The sequence below is a fragment of the Ciconia boyciana genome, chromosome 3 (assembly GCF_034638445.1).
Source record: "Ciconia boyciana chromosome 3, ASM3463844v1, whole genome shotgun sequence".
NCBI classification, from domain to species: Eukaryota; Metazoa; Chordata; class Aves; order Ciconiiformes; family Ciconiidae; genus Ciconia; species Ciconia boyciana.
The window spans coordinates 34,326,940-34,340,864 of NC_132936.1; the positions used below are offsets into that span (position 1 = coordinate 34,326,940).

Genomic DNA, 13,925 nt, shown 5'->3' on the forward strand with positions numbered 1-13,925 from the left:
ATTATAGAAAATGTTGTGTTACTTCAGTGCTTGAACTGAATCATTGCTTTTCCAAATGCCAGATTGCTGACTAAGAGTATTGGGCTTCAGTTTCTTCTGTCTGAGCCATAACACTTCTCAGCCTTTCTGACAGATGTAAAAAGATATTACAAACTTAGGGTATTTCTGTGCAGTGGCCTTATGCAGGGTTCCCCTGAACTGAATGGGGCTGAATCTGCCTGCATTGTCAGCTTTAGACAATAGGTCCAGAAGATAAACAAAAAGTAGATGATGACTTTTTGGGGTGGAGGGTGGTGTCAGTTCCATCATTTTTGCACTTTTTTCTAGTTAAAGGAGAAAAAATGGAAACTGTCTCAGTACTCAGTACTTTGGAAGATTATGTTGTACTTAAAACCTTGTTAGCATTTCTGGGTTAAAAAATAATTATTAACAAACACATTTAGAAAGTAGTCAGACTAAGATAAGAATGAGCTCATAACAGATTCAAATCAGATAGGAGTTTGCAAATGCACTATTGCACTTAAAAGGGAGTATGATTTGGAGCTGCACATACAGAAGCATCATGTCATGGAGGAGGAAGGTGACAGTTCCTGTTTATGCATTTTTGGCAAACCGCACCTGAAGAATGGGATGATTTTCTGGAAACTGCCATGCCAGAAATACACAGCTAAACAGGAGAGAACTGAGAAGAGCAAAGGGAATAATTAGAGACCTATGGGGGTGGGACAGGGTTTCTAGTTTATTTTTTTAAGGAAACCAATCTATGCAATCACACTGTGTTTCTGTCAGCTCTCCAGCAATAACATTTGAATCTCTTGACCAATTTCAAATAAGCCTGACAAAAAGGGAGAGGTCTAAAAACACTGAGCTCCTGCAGGTTTTATGAAAATCAGCAGCCAGATAGAGGATACTCAGATTTGTGCACCCACTGAAGAACAGGTGGAAGTGTGAACTCAGCTGCATTATTTGACACAAGAGAATCCAAAGCTGTCATCCAAAACCAGACTCCATAAGGTTTGCTGCTGATGGAACTGCTAGTTTGTTGTTTGGTTTCTTTTCTTTCTTTTTTTAAAAAAATATATTTAAAAGAAGACCAAGAGTTCTGTCTGAGATAATTTTAAAGACACTAATCACTGCAGGATGTAGGCACTCATTATAAAATTATGCATAATAACACATCTTGTCCAGAACAGGCCCTGAAATCCCTACCTGAAACGAACTCCCTTTGTGCTAGTGTTTTTTGTCTGCCTTGAAAAAGACTGTTTCCATTTCTTCTCATGCTAGAGCTAGCTGTGACCTTCTTCTCTCTCTTAAATTACTGCAGTACCACCAAACTTAAAGAAATAAAAAATCGTGAGTCAGACGCCCAAACAAAAACTGCTCTTGAAAATCATGATATGTTAATAAAAGAGATTTTACTGTGAATTTGGTCTGTCTTTGAAGTTTTTAAATTCCTTCACCTTCTTCCTGAGTGAGAGAGAAGTCACAGTGTCCCACTTTTACCAACCTATTGTGAGAAATTACTTTGAGCCCTTTATGCTACGGGGTATTTCATCCTTCACGGCTGTCCCTCAAACAGCAAACCACCTCAGACTGAAAACTCCTCCACAGCTTTCACTATCCCCAGTCTCCCATGAGCCTGAGAAAAAGCACCACTCTTCTAGGGAAGGGACCTACAGGAAAAACCTCTGAATTGTTTGTTTCCAGTTTCTTCCTTCAGTTTGCCTCAAGCAAGAAAACAGACAATCAATCATGACTGCTCACAGCTAGGCTAATGAAAAGAGCTTGAAAAGAGAGTATTAGTGAAATGGAGAAATTTAAACCATGGCCTTTGGACAATCTGAAAGAAAGATATTGGGCAGAAGGAAAGTTCCTATAGATTTACGGAAGGTCTAGAACCATAAAGAAATCCGTATCTGTCATGCAAGGGGCATATGTGGATACTTGTCGTTATGAACCGAGAAGAAAAGATCACAGATTCCATTATAATGATTAGCTTCTCAAGTTTAAGAAAGCAATTTACCTGATATGTTACAATAGCTATATTGATATTCCACTTCTAGATTTCACAGCAGTCTTCCCTAGATAGGACTTCAGAGAAATGCAGTTAATAGGATGCCTGTCAGTGACAAGACTTTGAGTATTACTAAGCAGGGGGCATTCTTACTAATCAGGCAATGAAATTCTCTTCAAGGCTCTCATGTATCATTCCAGCTTCAGAATATAATGTATTGAACTAGACTGGGCTTTCCACACATTGTTGGTTGGACGACAATTTCAGGTATTTCATCTTTAGAAAGCAAATGTGGGCAAATCAGAAAATGACCACTAAAGGTTTGAAGTACTTGCAATAAGAGCTAGGTCCCTTCATGTAGCCCTACGAAAAATGAGATTACTTTTATTGTTTCTTCTATATTTCTCCCTAGTAAATTCTACTGTCTTTGTGCAAAAATAATGTAAAATCATTTGTTGTGCCTAAGACTTTGTAGGCATTAGGAAAAGCATTGCCAGAAGGTTGAGAGAGATGAACCTTCCCATCTACTCGGCACTGGTGAAGCCACATCTGGAGTGCTAAGTCTAGTTCATGGCTTCCCAGTACAAAAAAGACATGGACATACTAGAGGCAGTCAAGTGAAGGGCAGTGAAGATGGTTAAGGGATTGGAGCATGTCATATGAGAAAAGGCTGAGAGCTGGGACTGTTTAGCCTAGAAACAGAAGGCTCAGAGGTATCTTATCAATGTGAATAAATATCTGATGGGAGGGTGTAAGGAAGACTGAGTCAGGCTCTTTTCAGTGGTGCCCAGTGATAGGACAAGAGGCAGTGGGCACAAACTGAAACACAGGAGGGCTCATGTGAACATGAGGAAACACTTTTACTGTGAGGGTGACTGAGTGCTGTCACAGGTTGCCCAGACAGGCTGTGGAGTCTCTATCCTCGGAGATACTCAAAAGCCATCTGGACATGGACCTGGGCAACCTGCTCTAGCTGTCCCTGCTTGAAGAGGGAGGCTGGACTAGATGACCTCCAGAGGTCCCTTCCAACCTAATGATTCTGTGATTCTGTGCTTTTCACTAACACAGTTTTATTCACAATATTGGCTTGGTGCAAGTCCACACTCCAACTTCCATCATTTTTTTTAACCATTACCCTGAAAAAGCTTTCAGCTTTCCCTTTTAAATTATAAGAAACTATATAAAGTCCCGTCATACTCTTTGTATTCATTTTGTATTTCACACACAGCAGTAAGAATTCATGTGCTTGAGCCAGCATACAGTAATTAACGAAATAATACAGAACAGACATATACATGACTGTGTCACTAATCAATAAGCAGAAACGTGACGAGGATAACTTAACCTCATATAATATTTTCTTCATAAAATTATCATGGAGACACTTGGGTCTTATGGTCTTAGACCTTTAATATTTTGTTTAGGTTGGCCTTAAAGCAGTGACTCTTCAACACTAGGGCCACTGCTCCAGTGAATTTGTTGTTGCAGTTACTTGAGCTACATCTTTTATGTGGCATATACAGGCCTAAATTATCTGAAGGAGTGTGGACTACCTATGGATACCTATAACAACATAATCATCGCGTCTTGTATTACTACTTCAGCCATGTCATGTTTTAGTTGTTTCTGATACTCATCATATGGTGGTATCTCACCTTCTTCTTATTGTCTTACTCTTTTCAATCTTGCTTCCTTCAGTTTTGAGGTGGCTGCCGTACTTTTGCCTGTTGGTAATGAATGAATACATTCTTTAGCATCAGCCTGTAACATGAAGGCTATCTTCCCTGCTGGTCGCAGATGGCGGGAAGTGATTTTATTGATTTGTTAGTACTTAGCTAGGAGGATTACATCTAGCAGTAATAATGCGGCCAGGCCCTGGGACAAATCACCGCACGAGTTAGTGGAGGGTCTGTGTCTTTAACTGAGTGTGACATTATGATATTTACCAGCCCTTCGTAGTGCTTTGCTTATTAACACCACTTTAATCTCTTCTGAGCCATCTGTCGGTCATTCAAGTTTCAGTTTCCTTCATGTGCTGGAAGAGTTGAGAGACTTCACTTTCTGAGCTGAACTTGGACGTTACCACTCAAAAGTTCTGGTGGTCACGGTAGTGCTTATTATTTTTTTCTTTTAAATTTGTGTTGTCCGGCAGAAAATCTCTTGGGGGGACACAAACAGATGGCCACAGTAATTCCTCTCAAATTCAAAGGGTCATGAAGATTCATAGCTCTCAGAATTTGCGTGAGAGGTATTAGTGTGGCTGGCTGAAAGCTGGTCCCTCTCCCTATTCCAAACCCGGCAAGTTTGGCAGCAAGAAGCATTGAACACTGCCAGCATAGATTTTTTTCCTTTGGTTCGTGCCCATCAGGCGATGTCTCTAGAAACCAGAGCTGTTTCCATGCTGTGACCTCGGCAGAAGCGTGACTGAGAGGTCATAAGTGTCAGCGTGTTAGTGGTAGTTCACATTTTGTTTGGAAGTGCAGTTTTCTCCATATTTCAGCTTTGCATTTTTAAGTAGCCTGAACGATTTCATTCACTGATAGGCACGCGTTTGAGCAAGGGACCTTTCAGAGCTATAGGCATGAGTTTCTGGCCAGTGGGTTACACGCAGATGATCTCCTGTAGAGAAGGGCTGGCGTGTTCATTACCAGCTCTCCAAAGTCAAGTTGCTCAGGGCTAGTAGATCAGCAATTGATAGGGAAGCTCTCTCTGTCTGGAGGTGATGTTTTGTTTCATTGCGTGCTACCCCCTCAGTTGAACAGTCGGCACTGTGGCATGTTTCATGGTCAGTTTTGGTGGGTGACAGCAGTGAAAAAATGGGTCTCGTAGAGGAGGAGCGTTAAGTGCACTCGCCACCCCCCTGGGAGGCGTGGAGGGACTGTGGCATGGGTGCCACTGAAGCGTGTAAGAAGCGTATGAAGGAAGTGCTGAAGCATGGGACCCCAAGGAAGGGACGGTCGAGTGGTGACAGTACTGGCTCAAGGCAAGGGGGCTGCAGCTGGAGCCCCAGGGGCCGGGGCGAGCACGGCTCACGCCCGAGGGAGCGGCGACCGCACCGGGAGCCCGGGGCTCCCCGGCGCCTCAGGCCAGCCCGCAGCGAGCCCGCGGCACGGCTCGCCAGCCGCTGCCCTCCTCCCAGGGGTGGCCCCTGCCCAGGGCGAGACGGCGGTCCTGGCGGGGAGGCGGGCGAGCTCCCGGCCCCGACCTGCGGTGCGGAAACCCCGAGGAGGACGTGAGGAGGCCGGCGGTGCCGGGGCCACCGCCGTGACCGCGCGGCCGCGGGACGAGCGAGGGGGGCGGCGGGGAGAGGCGCGGCCGGCCCGGGTCCCCGGCGCGGGCAGGGGCCGGCAGCGCTGCCGCCCGTGAGGCAGCGGCGGCGCGCCTCGGACTCCGCCTCACCGGCACCGAACTCCCCCTCCCTCCTCTCAGCGCCAGGCTCGCAGCGGCGGAGCATTTCGGCGGCGGCGGCAGCACCCGCCCTTCCCGGCCGGCCCGCGGCGCGCACCGCCCCCCCGCTCCCGCACGCAGCCCGCCAGCGGCGATCGGGAGCCCTCCGCGCCACGGCACCCCCGCCCCGCACGCCCACCGCCGGGAGGATGGGCTGCGGGCGGCGGCACGGCAGCCCCCGAGCTCCCTGAAGCCGCGGAAACAAAGGGAGCAAGCAGCAGCAGCAGCCGGGCCGGGGTGGATGCGAGCAACCATGAAAGGCTGGGTCTCCGCCTCCTCCGCTGCTGCCAGAGAGCTGCCGGCTGCTGCTGCTCGGAGGACTACACTGTGAAGGGGGCGGAGGAGAGGCTGGCTTGGCTTGCCGTGCAAAGGTAGAAGGTGTAAGGGAGCGGCGGACAGAAAATGTCTTCTTCGGTCGGGCCCCGCGGCCCTCGCCCGCCCACGGTGCCCCCCCCGATGCAGGAGCTGCCCGACCTGAGCCACCTGACAGAGGAGGAGAGGAACATTATCATGGCAGTGATGGACCGGCAGAAAGAAGAGGAAGAGAAAGAAGAGGCCATGCTCAAGTAAGCAGACGCCAGTCATTCATTCATTCAGGCGCTCATTCATGCGCCGATCGCCGGCGGGCGGGAGCGGGCGCTGCCACAGCGGGAGCCGGCCGGTGCCCGGGGCCGGCCGGCTTCGCCCTGCTCGGCGGGCCGCCCCGCAGGGACCCCTCACCGGGGCTGGCGCTGCGGAGCCCCGGTCTCGCTCCGCTCCCGGCCCGTAACTTCCTCCTCCCCGGCCGTCCTCCCCCACCCCGGGCAGCTCCTCCCGAGGCAGAGCTGCCGGGGGAGCCCGGCACGGCGGGACGGGAGCGGGACGGCGGCCCTCCCCGCCCCGAGGGAGCCAGCGGCGGCGGGCGGGCGAAGGGGCGGGCGGAAACCCCGACATGGGGGTGAGGGGCGCGGTGGGATTCCTTTGGGGTCCCCAAAACCCCGCCTCTGTCAGGAGGGGCCGCTGGGTGGGGTTTCCCTGCGTGCGGGAGCCTCCGCGGCTGCCGTGCTGCCCCCGCCTGGCTCGGCCTCCGCTGCCGCCCGCCGCGGGGCTGAGGCGGCTGCCCCCGACCGCCGCCCGGTCCCCCCCAGCCGCCGCCACCGGCCCGCCCGTCGCCTGCTCCCGGGAGGGCAGCGGCCGGGAGGCAGCTCGCTGTGGGGACAGCAGGGCGTGCGTAACGAGGAAATAAATGCAATTAGTCGCACTGCTCGTTACAGCGGGGAAGCGTGCGTGCGTGCTGGCGGGACGGAGGGAGAGTGGGTTTATCCCGCTGCCGGCGGCACGGGGAGGGGTGCGGGGAGCGCGGGGTGTGGGTAGGTGCCATGTTGGGAAACCAGGTCCCCACAGCCTCTTTTGAACCTTTTCTCTCTCATCCCCTCCACCCCCCATCCTTGCCAAACAGCGCATGTGACCACATTTTCTAGCCTCCTCCGTCAATAGGAGGCTTCAAACGTAACGTTACCAAATTGCCTGCTGCGAGTGATGAGAATAAACAGATTGCAGCCGTGGCCTGTGGAGGAGAATCAGGGTTTCTCCTCTTCTGACTACCTGTCAGGCCTGTTGGCTCTGGGGGGGAATGGTAGGAGAGGTGACTGGAATACGTGCAAAGCTCTGACGTTACCCGGACCCTCCCTACCACGGGAGGTGTATCCTTACCTCACTGTCTCCTGGTTGCATACACCTGTGCTCGGAAGGGATGCTCTGAAGGCGTGACGTGATCTGGGTATCTCTTTTGGCAGCATCGGAAGTACCCACTTGAACGATGTGGGTGCCAGCTCTTCCCTGTGGCTTTCTCTGACTGATGGAGAGACCAAACCCCTGCAGGCTCCCGGCTTCGGCCCCGCGCGCTGTGCGTGGTGAAGCTGGGACAGCGTTTCACTATATTGCTGTCTCTTGTCCCTTCCCATTGGTGCCTGGCTCTGAATTTTTACAGGGGCTACTGGAGGTGATTGCAAAGGCGGGTACCGAGGCCCAGCTGCTAGCGTTGCGTATTGCCGAGGAGGGGGTCTCAGGCTGGGAGCGTGGTGTTTGGATCTCAGTCCAAGACGAAGAGTTCAGTTTGCTGTTGCTGTTCATTACGCTTGGGGTGTGGCTAGTCTTGGAGGTGGGCTGGTTGAAACGGGAAATGTTTTGTGAAAATGCATTGTATTAGTCAATGTGGGGAAACGTAAGTGAAGGATCCCCCCTCAGTTTCTGTTTATCAGAAGAAAATTAAATAAAGGAGTAGCTCAAAGGCTCTAAACTACATTTATCCTTCTCCCATTCCTTGTCCTCCAGCACAGCTACTTCCCTATAAATATTTAGCTTTTATTCCGTGAAAAAGATTACTGGTTCTGTGATGATGTTGGAGAGCAATACTATAAATCTTACAGTCACTGCAAGAATGAACTTTTGTTGGTAGAGATGGTAATTTCTCAGCCCTGTTCTTGTTAACATGGGGTACAGGATAAATTTTCCTCCTTTTTTTTCCCCCCATTTTTTTTCTTCTGCTCCTCTTTTGTATTGGCATTTCTGAATTCTGGACTGATACTTCCTTTTCTGTGAGATTATGGGGATCTTCAGCAGTTTTACTAAATGAATTTAGGACACTTTAAATACAATTTTTAGAAGAGGTCAAAAATTGTGCTTTGTGAATTCAACTTGAAATTACTTTAATTATCTTCAAAGGTTTGTGATGCCCAAAGTTAAAAGTTTATTTCCTTACAACAGTTCTTTCAAATCATGAGAATAACAGTCTAGGCTCTCCATTGGTCTGAGAAATTGTGATTTTAAATAGATTTTTTTCTTTAAATGAAGACCCAGAAATTAATAGAAAATACATTGGGAAACTTACAAACCTGTGTACTCACTTTAGCTATATCATTGGTTTTCAAAAATCAGGTCACAGCAAATAGTTTTCATATGGATTATGATTCGACTCTTACAGAGAGCCACTAGATTTTCTGAGATTTCTTGCCTTTTCTGTATGCTGAGCACTTACTTCCTTTTTGGGACAAAAGTTAGATACATCTTTCCAGAAAGTAACTCTTATAAGATTGGATTTTGAGACAAGAATTTACTTCCATAATTTTGTAGGGGTTTGTTACAAATATACAATGGTGTTATCCAGATGACACAGCTATATTATAAAAGTCATATATCATCACCATCCCTTCCTGTTATCTTCAGTAAAAGTTTTTGTGATTATCCAAATGCCTCAGCAAAAGAGCCACCAGTTTTCATTTAAAACCACCTGGCAGAGAAATGTTTCTGTCTGTAACACCCACATGCAAATCTGTAATGTCCCCTGGAAGTGAAGCTGATCCGTGTTGCAAACTAGGCTACCTTCAATCCTGGGCCGATCAGAGGCTGGATACGTGCTGTCTCATGAATCATAAGGGCTAAAAAGGCTGCAGCATTTCTCTCCTGTTCTGGCTGTCCTGATAGCAATAAAAGTTGTTAAAACAGTACTTGTAATTTTTATTTCCAGTACCCCTCATGGCAGAAAACTGTAGGAAGAATTATTGGTTAAACTACTGTATTCTTCACGTGATGATCATAAAACTGTGGATCCGAGGGAATTTGAGGTGTTTCTGTGAGTAGACTATATGGATTTCAGGAGAAGTGGAAGAGATTAGGGTCATCGGTAAAGACGCTGTGTCCCTCTGCTGCGGGTCTGTACCCCTCTCTCTTCCTGAGCCCTGTTTCTGACTCTGAGCTAAAAGCCTTCTTGTAAAACCTCTCTGCCAGTTCATGCTGACATCAGCACGTACTGCAGCGTGCCAGCCTGGGAGCAGGCCGCTGTTACAGGGAGCAGGACTATGGACAATGTAATGCTTTCTCTGCTTGCTCTGGGGAAAGGCAGAAATGCATGCTTTGGTTTGAAACCACCTGCTCGTCTCTCCAGGAACTTGCCCTATCTGTCAGTTCGTTGGCCTTCTGACTTTCCTTCAGCGGTCTGGGGCTAACGGAGCTTGTCACACCCTTAGGATAAAGGCATGCAACTTTTACTGGCCAGTGTGACTTTCTTTTTCTAGGTATACCTGGCCAGTGGCAGAGACCTCGTCCTCCCCTCACCTTTCCAATATCAGATTTCAAACCACCGTGTGTGGTGTTTGTGGAAGGCGAACGTTCTGCTATCCTACGACCAACACGTTGAATACCTTGGAGCAATGTGTGGAGGGGTTAGGTTGTGAAGGTTCCTCCTTTTGCTTTTTTTATGAACACGTGTACCTTGGCATGAGGAACACTTTGTTAGCCGATTGCCTTGAAATTGCCTTTACATCCAAAGAGGTGTTTTGCATTCCCGCTGTAACAGGGGCAGTGTCACTAGGTACTCCTGAGAGCATATCCATGCCTTCACGCAATGAAGTGCGGTCCCGCTCTGGTGTGTGGCACTGAAGACTCAAATCTGCATAAGCACTTTGATGCTTACCTGGCACTGAGTAGAAACTGAGGCACCCTGAGTGCAGTCCATGAAATCTTTCCGTAATGGTGCACCTGAGAAGCTGGGTGTTCCTGTGTGTCCAGCCCACATAGGACCAGAGCATGTGAGTGCCTTGGCTGCTGAATTGCTTGCTGTCTGCCTTATACGTAAGCCTGTTTGGGAGTCACAAACTACATAGTCATATGCTTAAGTCCTCTGAAAGACCTGATACTAATACAGTACCTCTATAATGTGTATTGATACCCAGTGCTGAACTCAAAGTGCTGTCGTCACAGCAATGGCTGCTTTCCTCACATGTAGGGGACAGGCAGTGTTACTGCTTCCAGCTACCTTAGGTGTAATAGCCTGGTGGTTAGGAAGTGGTTACCTAAGCCCAGTACACTTATCAGCCTGAAGAAATTGTGTCCTAGACAAGTGCCATTGCATTATAACTTAGTGGAAACGGTTCCCATACAGAGAAGAATGAAAAGTTTACGGGCCCAGGAGCCTAACTCCATGTCAAGCCCAATAGGAGGAGTTCTCCTTGCAGAGGATCTGTCTTGCTGTCATGCTGCATGCTTCTGGTTACCCAGGGCTGGTAATGTAGCCTTTTTTAAATGAGTCAGAGAAGTTTAAAATACTGAGAGGTCTGGGAGTAGGAAGCAGGTCCACCTCCCTCCAAGCTGAATGATCTCGTCTTGGGGCTTCAGAGCTTTGCCTTTTTGTTCCTCTGTGTTTGGGAGAGATTCACCTTCCTGCCTGCCACACCTTTGACAGCAGCGTGGAGAGCAGTCTGTTGAGCAAGTGGGGCTTTTCCGTGGTAGACTGAACTCTCATTCACTCTTGTTTCCCCATTTCACACTGACTGGGCCAGATTTTGTCCCAGATTTTGGGTATCTCTGAAGACTGTAGCCTCTAGCAACTCTTTTAATTGGAGCTTGGCCTTGCAGACCCAAGCTTCTGCTGCTCCTGTATGAATAAATGTTTGTGTAGAACAGTGGTGGAATGTGCCATAGCCTCCTCTGCAGAAGCATTCACGTTGGAGGCATTTTTCCTGTTTTACATGGTAGATACTCCTGTAGCTGAAAGGGAAGAGGTTCGTGTTGAGTGGCTGATGTGTCTAGCCTGAAGTCCAGATGTTGCCCTACAGGTGACCCTGATGTGACTAACGAATTGTGAGGAAGCGTGAGAGGGAAAGTTGTCAAGGAGGATGAGGAGAGAAACAAACCATCATTTGCAAAAACGGAGGGGGGATCATTTTAAAGGAAAAATAGTTTAAAAGTTTAAAGTGTACATTCAAACACTAGATAGCCTGAGACAACTATATTGTTTGTGGGTATAAGGTGCCTTGAAGTGAAACAACCCCGGTTAATATACAGCAAATTTCAATCATAGACAAATCACAGAACTATATATATTTATATGTATGTACTTAAGATAAAGTTTGCTTGTGTGCAATTGTGTGCCTTATCTCATTGGATTAGTTAAGTACTAAGGGCAAACCACGGCAGCAGTGAACACAGCTAGTTGAGTTCCAGTTCTGTTCTGTGGCAGACTCTCACAGTCCAACAGGACCATACATTGGGACAGCCAAAGTACTTTTCTCCACCCCTGGTGGAACAGTAGCTTATCAAAGCGGGAACAGCTATAAATCAACCTTAGACAAATTTTGGCCAGAAATTACAAGAAGGTTCCTAGTTACCATGGCAGTAATTTTCTGGAGCAAATTTTACATGGGGACAAAAGCTCTTACTACCCTTCTGATGGGATTTAACAAGACTGTGCAAGAGATTGTTTGCCAAGGTAGTGGCAATAGTAGGAAACTTAACTCAGAGACATAGGAGGTTCTTTGTAGGTTTGTAACTCTAATTGAGTAGGTTCGGTAGAGAGGCTAGCAGGTACTTGAAACCTTCCCAGATCTTGAGAGTTATTTCAAGATTTGCCATGGGAGTCGCAGTTAATAATTAGGGAGAAGTTGGTCCTAACACCCTATTTTGACCATGTAGTGTGGTGCACAAACTTGATTTTAGTAGAATTCAGGTCTCTAGAATCAACAAGAATATTGGAGCTGCTCACTTTTCAGGGCTGCCAAATCCTGAATTCACTTGCATTTGGTGAGAATCGGTTTCAGAGATTGCAAGATAACCCCTGTATAGTTTCCTGTGTGCACCTGGAAGCTTCCAGCCTGAACTGCTGGCTGCATAGCTCTGAAGATTAACAGATTGTCCAGAAGGCACGTGCTCTTAACCATTTTCCTGGAGACAATTTGTTTCCCTCTTCATTTCTAACACTTGGACCACACCTAACATTGTCAGAAGACATTGAATACTGCTCAAAACAGAGTGGCAGCTGCTGCCACCCTTATTTTGTATGGTACTTATGGGCAAAATAAGGAAGTATGGTTCCAAGACCTTCTTAGCCTGAATGCTATAAATCCCCTGATGATAATTGCCCTTCCATAAACAGTAGGGAAGGGAGAGGTAGGATCATTCTTCATCCCTTCTGTTGAAACTGGGCCACTTTGCAGAAATAAAAGCAAGAGTCAAGGGGCCATCATGAGGAAGTCTGTCTTTATCCTGTCTTTAGGATAAAGGATCTAAAGCCTATCTTTAATCCTACTGAGAAGACAAAAGAGGAATCGAGAGTTCTGGGAAATGGCTGTGCATTTGGCACTAAGGAATTAAAGGATAAAATAGATAAACAATACCAAGACTCCCTCCTCTGAGTCAGACTCCCTCTTGCTTATTCTTTCAGTGGTGCCATGAATCACATTTTCTGGGCAGTGGAGCAGGAGGAATGGAGGATGCCCTCACCTCTGCTACTTGAAAGGTTTATTCCTTCCTTTGTATTTGAAGGGGTTTGGAACCACCATGTTTCAGGCTCTGCGGTGAAGCAGGGAGCAGAGTGCAGGTTGCTTACTGTGTGCATGGGTAGTTTAAGCCCCTAGAATCACCCAGACAGACTGTTTGAATATTGTCTTGTGCCTCTTTCTGGCAGTGTCAACTCTGATCCTGACACTTGAGTCTACAAATCCATGGTGAAACGATTTTACTCCTGGAGGACTGCATTTTCGCAGAATCACATAATGGTTGTGGTTCAGGTTGTGATTGTGGGCAGGAGTCTGGAGATTGCCTAGTCCAAGCCCCTACTCAGAGCAGGGCCACCTAGAGCCGGCAGCGCAGGACTGTGTGCAGATGGCTTTTGAATATCTCCAAGGATAGAGACTCCACAACCTCTGTGGACGACCTTTTCCAGTGTTCAGCCACCCTCACAGTAAGAAGTGTTTCCTGACGTTCAGATGGCACCTCCCGTGTTTCAGTTTGTGTCCATTGCCTCTGGTCCTGTCACTGGGCGCCACTGAGAAGAGTTTGGCTCTGTCTTCTTTACTCCTCCCCACTGGGGATCTATACACATTGTTAAGAACCCCCTGAGCCTTCTCCTCTCCAGGCTGAACAGTGCCCACTCTCTCAGCCTTTCCTCATGTGACGTGCTCCAGTTCCTTAACCATCTTTGTGGCTCTTTTCTGCACTTGCTCCAGTATGTCCATGTCTTTGTTGTACCGAGGCGCCCAGAACTAGACTTAGCATCCAGATGTGGCTTCACCAGTGCTGAGGCAGAGTGGAAAGATCACCTCTCTCGATCTGCTGGCAATGCTTTCCCAATGCGTCCCAGGATGGTGTTGGCCTTCTTTGCTGCAAGGGCACATTGCTGGCTCATGCTGAACTTGGTGTTGACCAGGAATCCTCAGTTGCTTTTTTGCAGAGCTTCTTTCCAGCTGGTTGGCCCCCAGCATGTACTGGTGCATGGGATTATTCCTCTCCTTGTGCAGGACTTGGCATGTCCCTTTGTTGAATGTTTTAAAGCTTAAGAGGGAGACCAATATCTAATGTGTTCTCAGATCAGTCTGAATCGTTCAGGGGGAGGATTGCTTGTGGTCACTGCTTCCAGCCCCTTTCTCTTTACTGTCCAAGGCCCTCACTCAGGGAGGGATAGAGAGAATTGAACAGTGTAGAAACTATTGTT

General features: G+C 47.9%; 1 protein-coding gene across 10 annotated transcripts in view; it reads left to right on the forward strand.

The window, feature by feature from the left end:
* Nucleotides 1-5,539: 5,539 nt before the first annotated feature.
* RIMS1 (regulating synaptic membrane exocytosis 1) overlaps nucleotides 5,540-13,925 on the forward strand; it is a 355,711-nt gene continuing 347,325 nt past the window's right edge. For all 10 annotated transcript variants that reach the window (XM_072855284.1, XM_072855285.1, XM_072855274.1 and 7 more), the window contains exon 1: nucleotides 5,540-6,027. In XM_072855284.1, coding sequence (XP_072711385.1) covers nucleotides 5,864-6,027 — 164 coding nt within the window. In that variant the 5' untranslated portion in view covers nucleotides 5,540-5,863. The remainder of the gene's footprint in view (nucleotides 6,028-13,925) is intronic.